This window comes from Physeter macrocephalus, chromosome 5, assembly GCF_002837175.3.
Source record: "Physeter macrocephalus isolate SW-GA chromosome 5, ASM283717v5, whole genome shotgun sequence".
Taxonomy (NCBI): Eukaryota; Metazoa; Chordata; class Mammalia; order Artiodactyla; family Physeteridae; genus Physeter; species Physeter macrocephalus.
The window spans coordinates 41969140-41985434 of NC_041218.1; the positions used below are offsets into that span (position 1 = coordinate 41969140).

A 16295-nucleotide genomic window follows, 5' to 3' on the forward strand; every position below is an offset into this window, starting at 1 on the left:
CAAATCCATTATTATCCTGGAGATTTTGTTACTCTTCTGTCAGTAATTGATACATCAAGTGGAAAGAAAATCAAGAAGGATATTGATGACTTGAACAGCACCATCAGTCAACTACATCCAATTAACATTAATAGAAAATCCACCCAACAACAGAATACACATTTTTCTCAACCTCACAAGAAACGTTCACCAGGATAGACCACATTCTGGGCCATAAAATTCATCTTAACAAATTTAAAAGAAGAGCAATCATACAAAGTATGTTCTCCTTCACAATGGAATTAGACTAGTAATAAATAACAGAAAGATAGATGGAAAATCCCCCAAATGTTTGGAAATTGAAAACACACTATCAAACAACCCATAGTTTAAAGAAGTCTAAAGAAGAAATTACAAAATGTTTTAAACTAAATAGAATGAAAATATAACTTATCAAAATGTGTGGGTTTTAGTGAAAGCCGTGCATAGAGGGAAATTTATACCATTAAATGCATATATTAGAAAAGAGGAAGGATCTAAAATCAATAAAGTTTCCACCTTAGGAAACTAGAGAAAAAAGAGCAATTTAAGCCTAAAGCAAGCAGAAGAAAAGAAATAGTAAATATTAGAGATGAATGAAATTGAAAATAAGAAAACAGTAGAGAAAATCAACAAAATCAAAACTTGGTCCTTGGAAAAGATAAATAAAATTGATAAATTTCTAGCCTGACTAACCAAGAGAAAATGAAAGAAGATGCAAGTTAACAATATCAAAACAGGTGTAGAGATGATGTTCTCATTTGAGCCTAGAATATGTGTGGGTAGTTTTGGCCTTCTTGTAGGAGATTCCTCTCCCCTTAGAGGAGATCAACAAAACAAACTGAGTAAATGACATTCCCAAACTTTTACAAAAAAATTGTAAATGACACATAGAAAATTGGACGGGTGGGTGGACAGATGGATGGATGGATGGATGGATGGATGGATGGATAATGGGGCACACTGCTATAAACACATAAGTAAGACTTCAAATAGAGGCTACTTCCTGGGATTCACTGGCAGAGATATTCCAGCCCCTCCCAGCTCTTCTAGGCTGCCTTGAGGGCTGAGAGAAGAAGCAGTGGTATCTCTACCAGCCTGGCTCTTCCATTTGTATGCATATGGAAATTGTTTGTCTTGTAATGTTAATAGCGTTCATACATCTGGTTCGTCAGGTAAAACGTCAAAAGGCAGAAAGGAAACCCACAGTTCTAATAACTTATTTCCTCAATCCACCCACACCCTTTCCCCAGTGCTCCAGAGGCCTGCTCCTCCCTACATCTGGGACTTCTGGATAGGAGAGGGGAGACCTGCAGCTTGAAAGGAGAGTTGGCCAAAATCTGTCCACAGGAGGTCCGTCAGTGCACGGGAGTGGGCAGCACCCAAGGCGTGTTGCTGGCTCTTCAGCTTTTCCAGCTAGAGAGTAGGTTCTGACATTTTGTGCCACAGGACTTTCCATTAGCTTAATTACTGAACAGGGCAAACTGGGACGTTAGCATCTTTAAGGCAGACACTTGTTAATAGCAAGATGTTGGTAACTGATAGTACTTCTCACTCATTCAACATCTGGCATGCCAGTCATGGTCCAAGGCTTGCTCATAGAGTCATTCACTCAGTGAGCATTAGAGCACCTGAGATAGGATAGACTCTGGGCACAGAGTGATGAACAGGCAGACATGGCCCTGTCCTCCTGGAGCTTAGAGTCCAACGTGTTCCAAAGAGGTTGGTGCAACAGACAAATTTCTGTGGACACAAGAAGTGTTGGCTTCTTCACAGAGAGATTAGGAAATGTCTGTCTAACACTTGAAAAGAATTATCATGGGTGAATGCAAATTCAATTGGAAGAATTTGACTTTCGAGGATTAAGGATTCTAAATTTAAACTCTGTGGTTCATAAAATAAAGTTGATTTGTCGCCGTATCTTTGGAAGTGGGCATTCCTGGTACTTATCCCACTGATTTGGGCCTTAAGAGCTAAACAGTTAACATGTAATCGCCAGAGGGAAGATATGACCAGATCTCAGTGAAAGGAATCGGAATATATTTGACATGAAAGAAGCTTGAATCTCACCATGTCCAGAGCCCAGCTTTTATTTTTCCAGTATGATTCATGTACCTGAAATAAGAAGCAGATTATACTAGAAGCTGATGTTCTAGTCTCAGCTTGAAAAGCCTGGTCTTAACCAAAAAGCCTTTTATTCAGATTTACTTCGTTCACCATTCATACTCATAATGTATTGAGTATCTTCTTTATACCAGGCCTGTGCTGGGTGCTGGGAATCCAAAGATAAATACGACCTGGCGCCTGTCCTTGGGTGTCTAACCGATATAAGACTTAAGTATCAACATGAAATTACAATCCAATGTTGCCTATGCCCCAGTAAATTTAAATACCAGGAGAGCCTGGGAGACTTGAGAAAGCTTGTGGAGGAAATGATGTCTGAGCTGGCTTTTGAAAAGGAGAAGTGAGGGGAAGACTTTCTAGGAGGAGGAAACAATATGTGAAAAGGTACATGGGGCCTTTTGACATGTAAAAGTGCATCCTCTGATTGAGAAACTTTGAATTCAGAGTACAGGATTGGTGGGGACAGAGAGAAGAAAATGGGTTAGAGAACTATTGGCTGCTCATGCTAAGATAGCTGGGGACCAGAACATTATAGCTGCTTATAGAAGGCAAGATCCTATCTTATTACACACCATATGAATGACTGATTTTGCCTTCTAAAATATAAACTCAAACTCATAGATATACAGGTGAGCAACAATGCTTCATAGCTATGACATCTAGTTCTGTGGCTATATGTAGCACACACACATGCCAAGTTATATCCTACACCTTTAATCAAAATTCTTTGACCTCAAGATGACCTAGATAGATGGTGAAGAGCCAACATAATTAGAGTGAATGCCAGGCGAGATGGCCAAATGAGGCAAGTCACCCAAAGCAACGTAAGGAACGGCGGCCAATGCTATACACCAAAAATATGTTGTATAAAACTCTACTCTCGTATTCAGTCAACCCAGCGTCTAACCCCTGGAAGACGGCAATCCCCAAACCAAGGCACCATCATGCCCTGTATTTCTCTGAGCACCCCCTGACCCCACATGCCTTGTCTCTAGTCCCAGGGCTAGAGGGTTGAATACGGGGTCAGAGACCATAGGATCAGTTCCTCCCGTATCCTCTAACCCCAGAACTCACTTATCCCAGGCCTTCCTCCACATGGTGAGGTGGGAGATGTGCATTAGTGGAACAGAGGATGGAAATAAGCTGCTCCTGGACATGATTTTCCACTGACGTAAATCCAGAGGGAATAAAACACCTTAGGTAGTGAGTAGCAAAGCCCCAGAGCATCAGATGTCTAAGAAGGTGTTGTGGTGTGTGACAAGAAGCCCCTGAGGGGGACACTGCCCCAGATCCATGACTGCTTACTCCACCATCTCCTGGCACCTGTCTCCCTCACAGACAGTTTGGACAGGTGGCAGCTTCTGGAGTGTTAGCCTGAGAGGCCACCGCTCCCAGCTCCTCAGTCTGCCTGCTCAAAGTGCTGGAGAGCTGACCTCCACCAATGCCTCAATGAGAGCCGGCCACGGACGTCAGTAAAACTCATTATAAGTGATAGCAGCCTTTAACGCAGGCATGTGGGTCAGAGAAGTAATTCCTCCAACCCCTCCCAGGCAGCTTTGGTGAAATTAAAGTGGGGAATGATATTCTCACGAATTTCCTATTTCCTCCCTGTGTTTATCAGAAATCTAGGTCATGACAGCTCCGCCCATTCACATCTTCACTGGTAAATGCCTTAGAAGGGCAAAACCCAAAGTTTGCAGGCCCCCTCCTTTTTCTTCCTGCTCCCTGCCCTGCAGAAGAGAAGGTGTCACAAAGGACAACCACGCTGACACTCTGGTCTCAAGTGACTTCAGCACCTAGTCAAGAGGCCACGTCTGGGCTCTGGGGATGCTCACGCCTGCTGTCGTAAGCAAGGGGATGGATTAGCCATGTGCCTGCCCTAAGCAAAGTGGCATTCATGGTCCAACGTCAGCTGGAAAGCCATTGTCAGTTTCACCTTTTTCTGTTGACCTCCGAAGGTCACGTGGTGCTGCTGTAATGTACTGACTGGGTGTCCAGAAGCAAAGCCTGTCCCCTCCTTTCTCTCCAGTCTCTCAAGTATGAGTCAAAGACTTTTCCTAATGAATGACACTAAGATTAATAAAGAAATCATCATTTATATCAGTGTTTCTCATCTAAGAACAATCTTTATGAATTTATGAGATGAGAGCTTAACATCTTGTTGAAAAAATGTTTTCAGTTTTTTAAAAGAAAATAATCACCTGTGATCCTAGCACCTTAACATAATTATTTTCATTTCACAGTTTGCTTCCAGTTTCCAACCACAGGAAGACATTGTTCATAATTGTGATTTGTATGTATATAGTGTTCATTTCTCTTGCTTTTTTTCAGTTAAGATCAGATTTTCATAATTATACTGAATGCCTGGCTGCATGTATTTCTCTGGGTTGCTAATTTGTGATTTTTTTGATGGTTTACCCAAAGAAGGGAGGACATTTGTTTAGTTTCTCATATTACATTCTTACAGGTAATGATATGTACAGCTTTTGCTTCCTTTTGAATTTTCTTTAGGAATAACCCCAGGAGTGGGACCCCTGGTTCTTGATATGGATTGCCTTACTGACTTTTTTAAAAGGATGACACCAATTATGGTACCACTACTAGGGCCCATGACCATTTTCATTACAGACTAAAAGACCCAAAAGAGATGCCAAACTTATGGGAAAATTGTTTTTGTTTGTTTGTTTTGGCGAACTCTTTTTTAATATTATTGATCTTAACTGGGCAGGCTTGAATGGAATCCTAAGGAAGAAAAAAATGAAAAATGTAGGGACTTCCCTGGTGGTGCAGGGGTTAAGAATCCGCCTGCCAAAGCAGGGGACACGGGTTCGATCCCTGGTCTGGGAAGATCCCACATGCCGTGGAGCAACTAAGCCCGTGCGCCACACTCCTGAGCCTACGCTCTAGAGCCCACAAGCCACAACTACTGAGCCTGTGTGCCACAACTACTGAAGCCCGCGTGCCTAGAGCCTGTGCTCCGCAACAAGAGAAGCCACTGCAATGAGAAGCCGTGCAGCGCAACGAAGAGTAGCCCCAGCTCGCCGCAACTAGAGAAAGCCCACGCGCAGCAATGAAGACCCAACACAACCAAAAATAAATTTAAAAAAAAATGAAAAATGCAGAGGGGGGTAGTTTTGCAGAACAGATCCCATTCTATGACTCAGCATTCTTTCCTTCACTTGTTTCTATTTCTGGTAGGGCGAGGATGCCCTAAGAGTATGAGATACTGGTAGGTCTGGGCTCAGAACAAGAGCTGCTTTCCCTTAATGATGGGACAGCTAGAGGTGAGCCAGACACAGATAAAATCCATGAGAGCCACAAATAGCCTGATGGTTGGCTGTGTCAGGAGAGGCACCCAGCTAATGCTGGGCCTTTGGAGTTCACTTGGAAGAATTCTTTCTCATCTGAAATTCTGAAATCTGAAGGCATTGATCTCATCTTTCTGCCTGCTGTCTTCTTTCTGGGGGCATTCTTGCTATGACTTACTGGCCAAAGGCAAATCCTCTGACAGATGTTGAGGTAGAGAATGATGTGGAGAGATCTGCCTCCCTAAGAAAGGACGCCTGTGGGTAGTTACTGAGAGTGCAGCTCCCAGATCGTAGCACAAGAGAAAGGGGCAGTCATCAGTGGTGCCTAATAGACACAGAGAAGGAAGGTTAGCACGTGTGTTACAGTGATGCAGAGCACCGATGTGGACTCACTTGACTCTTCTTTCCAAATTAGGAGTTGTTAGGGTGTTGAGATGTGCAATGACTGTCATCTTCCATAGGATGTATCCTGCTGTCAGTCCAATAGAATAATCATAGTATCCAATATTGCACAGTACATACAATTTGAGAAGCATATATTAACATACATATTAGGCATGAAACTGAGTGTCTCGGCCAAGGTCATTCAGCTACAATGAAATGACAGTGTCACTTAGTCCTTGGTCCTGGGGGTCTGTCTCATAGTCTGTATTGTGAATGAACCCAGACATTCGAATGAACACTCACCAATGAATGAACCCAGCTATTCTGCCACTTGGGCCCATGCTCTCCTTTATACCCTGCAGCCACTATAGGATGAAACTAGGTTTTGTGTAGCCTTTGCTCTACAGTAGTTCAGAGGTCAAAGGGCAGACGTGTTACCTACAGATAATGGGTTCATCCAGAAGCCTCATTACCTCCTACGTAGCTTCCATGTTTTAGCAAGTTTATACCCCTATGGACACCTGTCTGTTTGGAAATGATAGAAGATAGAGCAGCCCATAATGCTGCTGATTGGGAAAGAGTTTACTGTTTTTCATGGTCTCCCTGGGAGGGAGATGCTGAAGATAGGAGAGTAGCACAGCTTTGGGGGCTGTGTGACCTTGGACAACTCACTTAACCTCTCTGAGCTCTTTCGCATAAAAGGGGAATGAGAACACTTGCTCCATGCGCTGTCTTGAGAATTAAATGAGGCGGTTCATGCAGACCGCCCCCGAACAGAGAGAAGGAAATGTGCTGTGAGCCTTGAAACCATGATCCTTCCTCTCCCATCAGCCTCACGGCTGCTCCTCCTGCCTGGACACTCTGTAGGCACTACTCCATGTTCAGTCTGCAGCCGTTTGTGACTACAAAACAAATGTGTCAACTTTCCTCAATGTGGTGTTTTCTCTAATCTCTCTTAGGAGGTGCTTGAACTTGCTTTCTCCATCTTGTATGACTCAAACTGCCAGCTGAACTTCATAGCTCCTGACAAGCATGAGGTAAGGGTCTCAGTGGGGTTAATTTATGAGAGAATGTCCTATTTTCTCAAGAAAAACAAGCAGGTAAAAAATATTGGAAAGAAAGAAATTTTATTTTTTAAAAAAGTCTACCTGTGGGCTTCCCTGGTGGCGCAGTGGTTGAGAGTCTGCCTGCCGATGCCGGGGACGCGGGTTCGTGCCCCGGTCCGGGAAGATCCCACATGCCGCGGAGCGGCTGGGCCCGTGAGCCACGGCCGCTGAGCCTGCGCGTCCGGAGCCTGTGCTCCTCAACGGGAGAGGCCACAACAGTGAGAGGCCCGCGTACCGCAAAAAAAAAAAAAGTCTGCCTGAGAAAAATCATGAGCAAAGGTACATCTTGTTGACTTGGAATAGAATGGAAACCTCTCGGAAAAACTGCAAGTTGTAAAAGATTCAACTTCTTCTTAGCTTGATCAAGAGTTTATGGTAAGGACTTCCCTGGCAGTCCAGTGGTTAAGACTCCGCGCTTCCAATGCAGTGGGCGTGGGTTCGATCCCTGGTTGGGGAACTAAGATTCCACATGCCACACGGCGTGACCAAAAAATAAATAAATAAACTAAGACTTAAAAAATAAAAATAAAGAGTTTATGGTAAAGAAGAAGAATGTACAAATGCTTCATACTCAGTAAGGGCATAATTGTTAACCCAGAGAAAGTATCAGCCCTGGCTTATAGCTTTGGTTTTCCTTGAATATTTAGTTTGGGGTCAGAATTTTCCCATGATAAACTTATTTCTATTCTTTAAAACATTTGATGAAGTAGGTTTTTTACCATGATTCTTTAAGTTATTTTAAGAGGTTTAGGGCTGTCTCTGCCTTTGGAATTTTATTTTTGAGATGCTTTTATTCCTTTTGACATCTTGTTATATGTATAATTTGTTTCTCTTCTTGAAACATGCTGTCAGCTATATTTAAAATATTTAGCATAAATCCAGGAAAATGCATTTGTAAGATGAAGTAGCAGCTCTGGTTGATTTAACTTTTTCTCTTGTAAACTAGAACCCAACATCATGCTTGAAACTCTTATTTTTAGATGATACCATTCAAATTTTTGTTGTGCATGTGGTTACATAAAAAGCTTTTAGAAAGGAAGGAACATTTTAATAGAATTTGAATTTTGTTCCCCATTTCCCCTGGGAGACTTAGCTCATTTAGAAGTTATTCTGTATTTGGTTTTCACTGGTTTGAAGCTTTTGAATAAAATTGTACATCCCAAAGAGAGAAGAAAGATTATATGCAAATCCTGCATTTAGAGTGGCGCTTAAATATAATTCTGTGTTACTTGACATTTCGTTCACAGAAGGGGATGACTTTGTCTTCATCTTCCTGAAAATAGACACTGTGTCCTACCATTTCTCTTTTTAAATAAAACTGTGGTTGTACACAGGCCACCGTATTCAAGATATATACGGATGTATAGGAAACTACTTAAAATGGTAGAACTGTGGATGCTATTTAAATCTATACAACACTGTTTTTCCCAGTGTACATGAATTCCAGAGAAGGATAAATGTTCTGGGACTGCCAAATTTTTATTCATATCTGCCATTTTTTTACTGATGTAGTGAGGAGAAAAATGCCATACACTTCTGTAAATTAAAAGTATTCTTCAGACCACTTCCGTATCTATTACCTCATTTTACTTGCATAATCGCTCCATAAAATGGAAAGTTCTATCACAGATATCCTTGTTTATCAAACGGGGAGAGAGAGGCCTCCCAAAATTGAATAACTTGACAATAGTACTGGTAATAGTAATTATAACCGGAATACCCAGGGACCATTCAATGCTTTATGTGCTTCACCTCTCTTAATCCTCATTCTGTAACTCTTAAGGAACAAACTAATGTTATTCCCATTTTATAAAAAAGGGAGGGCTTCCCTGGTGGCGCAGTGGTTGAGAATCCGCCTGCCAATGCAGGGGACACGGGTTCGTGCTCCGGTCCGGGAAGATCCCACATGCCGCGGAGCGGCTGGGCCCGTGAGCCATGGCCGCTGAGCCTGTGCGTCCGGAGCCTGTGCTCTGCAACGGGAGAGGCCGCAGCAGTGAGAGGCCCACGTACCGCAAAAAAAAAAAAAAAAAACGGAAATGAGGCACAGAGAGGTTAAGAAACTTGTCCAAGACGAAACAAGCAGTAAGTGATAGAGCTTGGATTTAAACCATGGGGGTCTTGTTCCAGAAACACTTTCTCTTTGGCCCCGGCACTGTGTAGCTTGGAAGGAAGAAAGCAGGACCTGGACTCATGACTTCCTGCCAGTACTCATCCCCCAGCTTCAGCAATTATCAGCTCATGGCCAATTGGGTTTCACCTATACCCTCACTCACACCCAGCTGCCACAACACCCCAGATTATTTTCGAAGCTCATCAGATATCATATCATTTTATTTGTAAATATTCCCATGTGCATCTAAATAATAAAGAGTCCACTTGGAAGCATAACTATCAGACCATGATCACACCCAATTTTATAACGTTTTAATACCACGATTTACAGTCAGTTTTCAGATTTCTACAACTGTCTCATTTCTGGTTTTCTTTTTTTCTTTTATACTTTGTTCAGATCAGAATCCAAATAAGATCCATACGTAACAATTGGTTCACGTGTTTCTTCAGTTTCCTTGAATCTATAGGTTCCTCTCTCCTTCTCTCATGAACATGTGCATGAGGTTTTTTTCCTTGCAATTTATTCATTGAAAAAACCAGCTCATCTGTTTGGTAGCAGAGCCAATAGTCTAGATTTTGCTGATTTTAATTCTGTGTATTAGTTTCCTTGGCTGCTGTAACAAATTACCACAAATTTAGTGGCTTAAAGCAACAGAAATATATTCTCTTACAATTCTGGAGATCAGAAGTCAGATGCATGTCTTCCTGGGGTAAACTCAAGGTATCGACAGAGCTGAACTCCTTTCTGGACTAGGGGATAATCCATTTCCTCACCCCTTCCACTTCTAGAGTCACTGCACTCCTTGGCTTGTTCCTCACCTCCATCCGTCTCAGTAACGGCGGGTTGAGTCCTCACACCGCATCATTCTGACCGCCTCTTCCATACTCAAATCGCCCTCTCTCTCACTCCTGTTCTGTTTCCCTCTTCCACTTTTAAGGACCTTTGTGATTACATTGGGCCCACCTAGATAATCCCAGATAAAAATCCCTGTTTTAAGATCAGATAGTTAGCAGTCTTAATTCCCTTCACCATGTAACCTAACATACTCACGGGTTCCAGGGATTAGGACATGGTCTTATTTAAAAGGAGGGTACTATTCTGCCTACCATAACCTGCTCTATCATTTCACGTGTTTATCTGCATCCTGTATTTCCTATTAAGTGATAGTTAGACGATTCATCAAATTCGGGCTCTACTTTAAGCAACAGTTGTGTTGTATTCTTCCGTGATGTCTGGTTGTCTCTCTCTTGGAAATGTTTTCAGCCATTGATGATTATCGCCTAGATCCTTGGATCTATTAGACTTTGGAAAGGGTTGATATTCCAATTCTATTATAGTTACATAAAGAGAAACTGGCCTCATCAACTCTTTGGTTACCCTGAGGTTAAACAGTGTACATATGATACAGAGGATAATGCTTGATTCTCTTTGCCAGTTTTCAAAATCATGAGCGTCTTCAAAGGAGGCCAGTGAAGGATTTTTGGTGTTTGGGTATCATTATGAAGTTATGGATTTGACGTATTTGTATATAAATAGGTTGCAGTTATTGTCATTGTCAGTGTGCAAATTATCTTATCTAGAGAAAGAAGGAACACCTCTGGTTAGCTTCTGAGTTCTATTGACAGATGTCTTTGGCAGCTTTCAGGCATTCTGGCATGACAAGATATTCCAGGTTCATCTTGTACATTTCCTACCTTTTCTCTGTGGAGCTTTGGCTCCTTTTGGTATTTAGCAACCAGAATCTGGATCTTAGGTGTGCCTGTCACTACTGGGTTGGTCATTATTTTCAGGTTTTTTGTAGACAGAGCTTGGAGTTATGTTTTTTTAAAGATAAAATACACTGTAAGTTCATATTGATACTTCCAACTCGGATTCAGTACTACAGAGTTCTTATTTATTGGTTGATGTATTTTTAATAAAATTTTCTGTACTTGCTGCTTCTCAAAAGAAAAGCACCACAGAAGTGTTCCTGTGGGTTAAATTAATCTGTACTAGGAAGCTAGCCAGGACTGGGAAAGCTGTGTACAAAGAGCAGTAATCCCCAGCACGTAGGGATTTACAATGAAACAGTGCCAGAGCTGAAAGGGGCCTTAAAGAGCATGGGGGTCAGTGGTTCCCGTATCTGGAGGTACATCAGAATTAGCTAGAAGCTTTTCCAAATAAAATTTCCTGACCCAAGATCCATAAGATCAGGATCTGCAGGGTAGGACCTGGGTATCTATTTTTATTAAAGTTATTTATGAGTAAACGAATGTTTCAGTGTGTTTGGAGTCTATCTAAGGTATTCATGAGGACACTAATACTTGCAGAAATCCTTTAGCACTCAACTGATGTTTAGATAGGTTAAGTGCTTTGGCTGAGATCACATAGCCAAGGCAGAACCAAAGCTCTACAGTTCAGGGCTGCACTACTCAGACATGGGCCTCGTAATACACCCATGGTACACCTCCTTGGCTTAAAAAGTGGTGCCACCAATATGCATCATGGTAGATTTCTATCACCTCACTATGACTTAAGATCTGTGTAATGCTTGCCATCTTGTAGTACTTTTATGTTGAGATCTGCTATCATATTCTGGAACATAGCCCAGGTAACCACAGTGCAAAGGACAAGCTAAGTAGGGTCTGGAATTGCAGCTTGACCCAGTGAGGGCAAGAGAGGGGGGAATCTAGAGCATGTTCTAGAAGGAAGACCAGCCCCGCAGGAAAAGCCGAGTAATTGCTATCAAAGAAGTCCTATATAGGACTAGGACATCCTGAAAGGTGAGCAAGCAGAGCATCCAGAATGCAGGCATTTTTCTGAGATGCTGGCAGCCGAGGCTAGTTCTTCCACCAGGTATCATGGCTCTAATACCAGGTCAGGGCAGGGTTTCGGCCTCTGGAGGGAAACTGAGAAGAGCAAGGCAGGTCCTCAGATAAACGAAGCACAGTTCGTAGTCTACTGGAGAGGCAAAGGACACAATTAATTTTAATGAGGGGAAGAACCAAATTCTTGGTTGGGTACTATGGAGTGCTTTCCAAAACAGGTGATGTCCCCAGGGACCAGGCTCCAGAGACCTGGAGGAGAAAAACCTTGGAACCTGGAGACCCAGGCAGAAGGGGTCCCTAGACCGGCAGCCAAGCCACCTTCCATTAAGATCACCCAATAATTTTAGCCAGTTTGCCAACCAGACATTGGGCAGCACTCAGATATTTCCTAGACCTTTTGCTAAGAAATGCAAAGGTGGGACTACCATTGGGCTGTCATTGTGAGTGCTAGGAATCAGACAGGATAGACAGAGATTAGCTATTAGACTGGGAACCATACTTGGAGTGAGGAAAGGAGCAAGCTTGACCTGATGGTGAGTCCAGGAGTGTTGGGATATATTCTACCAATACCTTAAACTCATTGACTCACCGGTGGGATGTTAGAGATATTAAGTTGCACAGGCACGGAAACCCAAACCCTCCTGCTGCGCCACAGGGAGACATCATGGGCACAGAAGAATGCAGGCACTGGAAGCAGATTGCATAAGTTCAAATCCACCCACTCCACGTACTACCAAGTGACTTAATTTCTCACCACCTCAGTTCCCTCATCTGTAAAGCAGAGATGCTACCAGAAGTGTCAGCTTTATAGAGATGCTGTGCATATTAAATGATGATGTAGGCAAAGCACTTAGCACAGAGCCTGGACCATGCTGAGCGATCAGTAAGTGTTAGCTATTGCTACTCCTCTTGTTATTGTCATCAGTAGTTCTCATTGTCACCTCCCTTCCCACCAGTACTGTATCTGGACAGATGGGCTGAATGCACTGCTGGGGAAAGATATGATGAGCGACCTGACGAGGAATGACTTGGACACGCTGCTCAGCATGGAAATCAAGCTCCGCCTCCTGGACCTGGAAAACATTCAGATCCCCGATGCACCTCCACCCATCCCCAAGGAGCCCAGCAACTATGACTTTGTCTATGACTGTAACTGAAGCGCCCGGGGCCCAGAAGCTCCCCCTCCAAAACTGGAAGAGCTAGCTAACAGGAGAGAAGAATGAAAACGCTCCCATGCCTTGGAATCCGCTGTGGCAGAGGAAAGCTGTGGCCCACATTTCCTTGGGCCCCAGTGCCTCTAGCCCCGGCGTCTTCCTGCCCCTCCCTGGCGTCCTGCTTACCGCCCTGATTCCGTTTCTAGACTCCGTTGCTTTAGGTCACCTCCCGTTGCTGCAGCCTAAGGTGGGAGAAAAGCAAAACCCACCGCCAGTAAGAGAGCCAAAGGGCCCTTCCATCTTCATCCCGGCAGGCAAGCCCTCCCCTCCTGGAGGCTGAAAGCCAGCAGCACCAGACCGCCCCCAAACCTACAGCCAGACCCAGGGGTGTGCCCGAGGCCTGTGTCTGGAAGAAACAGTCTATCTACTTGAGAAGACCAAACACCTCCTCGTTGCCCTGCTCTCTAGAGTCCGCTCACACCACCAGTTCCATGTGAATTGAAATCTGCTTCCAGACCCCCTCCCTCCCGCATCCCGGCCTTGGCCTGCCCTGTTCCTCTCTGGTCCCAAGAGCAGCAGCAGCTTCTTCCTGGTTCTCGCGACAGCGCTGGGTCTCCAGACACAGTCCGTGGGTCCCATGGCCACTTCACGTCTGCCCTGTGACTGTGACCACCCTTCCTGCCTCCCAGCTAGTCTTGGCTTTCCTCTCCCCGCCCCAGCCCAGACCTGCCTTCTTCATTGCCACACACCCTTCCAGCCCCTTAGCTGAAAGCACAAATGGTGAAATCAGTCACCTTGCTCCATCTCTAATGTACTAAATCTAAAAGCCTCGATGAGAGGCAGTTGCTTAACTAAGGGTTTGGTGGTCCTTCTCCTGGTGGTTCTGCTGAACACAGGTTTCCACAGGATGGTCAAGTATCCAGGTTTACATCGTTGTAATTATTACAGGTATTGACAGTTTGCAAGGGTTCAGGGTTGTTGGTTTGGGGGGGGGGTAATTTTTTTTTGGTTTTTTTTTTTCTTTGCTTTGTTTTTGTACAAAAGAGTCTAACATTTTTTGCCAAACAGATATATATTTAATGAAAAGAAAAGATACATAAAGGTGTGTACTTTCCAGGGTTTTGTTTTGTTTTTTTAATTATTTGAATCCTAAACCTCTTCCTGAGAATAACATTCCCCTAAACATGCTGTGGAATAAAATTAATTGTGATGAGTTGTGGGGCTGGTGTTTTGATTTGGTAATTTAGGTTCCTGCTGCTCAGGCATCAGCATCACCTGTGAGCTTGTTAGAAATGCAGAATCTTAAACCTCACCCCAGCCCTGCAGAATCAGGTGATGCACGTGCATTTTAAAGTTTGAAAAGCACTGGCCTAGGGGACTCCTGACCATTGCTGTGTCACCATAGGCTCTGCACATCAGTAAAGAATGATCCTTCTAAGAAGACCATCTCAAGTCATCTAAAAAAATCAGACCCCCTATGTAATAATATAATCTATTCATCTTACACTGTTGCCTCCTGACAGTGACTTTCTCTTTTATTTTTTCTTCCTTACCATTATATAATTTATGGAACTGACCAAATGAAACACATCACACTTTGAAGGAGTACGGTTAGCAAAGGAAAAGAATGCAGACCCATAGACCAGAAATCGGTCAAGCCAGAACTAAATGAATCTAACTATGAATTAATGAGATATGGGTAAGAGCCCAGCAAAGGACTTCTCTGAGGTTCCATTGGAGACATATCTGGATCATAAACTCCAAGGGCTGGAAGGGATATCAGAAAGGTCCCAGTGATGCAGAATTTACAGCACAAGCCACTCTCGACTCTCAACAGAAGTGTTAGATGCCTTCAGGTCACTGCTGTTTATTGTTACCCAGATGTGCAATTACAAATTGACCTGGGTTGAGATGACGTTACAGGGGAAAAAAAAAAACCTCCTTTATAACCCGTAGTAATTCCCAAGCGATTATGCTTTACATCAGCACACTCACACCTGAGTGTCAAGTTGATACTTCCTTTACGTTAAGCTTTGATGATATTAACATGTATGTCCTTCATGTCAGGAGCAGTTATTGATCTACCCATCATCCTGATAAAATGATAAATGTTAGGTAAAAGAAAGCAGACAGAGTCATACCGTTTTTTACTTAGGAATTACCTGACTCCATCCATGAACAGGGGAATTCTTTGGACCAAGATATCTGAGGTCCTGGGACACTGAGTTTAAGAGATTGATTGTCTTATGACCCTTGCTAGGAAGAACAAGCCCTTCTCTCTTCTGTTGCTCCTGTTTGGTGTATTAAATAGAAACTAACCCTTTCAGGGCTATTAAAGAAAGCATTCTGCTTCATCCCTGTAGACCCTCCTCTCGAGGACTGGTGAGGTCCTGAGACTGTGACATCACTCCTTCATTTTGTGGCAATATGGTGCAGGGTTGCTGTCCACATTTGGCCACCTCATCTTCTCAGCCTAGGCTGCCGAAGGCAACTTTCCCAGCCAGTGGGCTTCCCACAGCCTGCTCAGCTCCCGTCGCCACAGGTTTCTAAGCTTGGACAAATCAGCCAAAGCCAAGGGAGCCCTGAAGGACGAGCCCAGTTTTGTCGTGAAGCCTAAGATGCATCCTCCAATTCAGCTTTACCTGAAATAAAACTGATCCTTGAATTTTAATCTACTATTTTAATTCCTCTCTTATTCTTATTCAGAACCTATAGGGGAAAGGGTAATTAATTGGCATTCTCAAACACAGAAGTGACCAAGGGCAGGAAAATCTGATTATTGCAGAAGAAAAAGTGCAAGGCGGAATGTTTCTTGAGTCTATTTGCAAATCCATTCTAAACCACCTTCCAACTAGCAACTAAAGCATTTCCTGCCTACCTGCTTTTATAATGAACTGAGCAGTTGTACCATTGACATACATGCCTTTTATCGACTTTGTCTTAGTTATGAAATCTTTAACTTAAACCTTTGACTTACTATAAACCTTTAGCTTAAAGGAAATAAAATATTTCTGTGATAATAAAAACATGCTTAGAGCTAGACACTAGGAATGCAACAAGAATAAAATTTGTAAAATCGGGAAGGTTATAATCAAGTAATTTAGTCGAATATAAAACCAAATAATTGCAGCACTGTGGAAATGATACTATGTAACTCTGTACAACATAGAGTAGTAGAAAGGAGGTTGTGCTTAACACGCTTGAAAGTGGGGTAAGGGAAACCAAGAGAGGAGTAGAAACTTGAATTAGGTCTTGAAAGAGAGAAGCTGTTTACCACGCAA

General features: G+C 43.1%; 1 protein-coding gene across 18 annotated transcripts in view; it reads left to right on the plus strand.

Annotated features, from left to right (window-relative positions):
• ELMO1 (engulfment and cell motility 1) overlaps positions 1–15654 on the plus strand; it is a 557053-nt gene extending 541399 nt beyond the window's left edge. For 16 of the 18 annotated variants that reach the window (XM_055084916.1, XM_024131642.3, XM_028489880.2 and 13 more), the window contains 2 exons: positions 6794–6871; positions 12817–14231. In XM_055084916.1, coding sequence (XP_054940891.1) covers positions 6794–6871; positions 12817–13017 — 279 coding nt within the window. In that variant the 3' untranslated portion in view covers positions 13018–14231. Of the gene's footprint in view, positions 1–4385; positions 4436–6793; positions 6872–12816; positions 14232–15377 lie in introns of those variants that run through there. The other 2 variants (XR_008617342.1, XM_055084920.1) reach the window with 2 other exon arrangements.
• Positions 15655–16295: the final 641 nt, after the last annotated feature.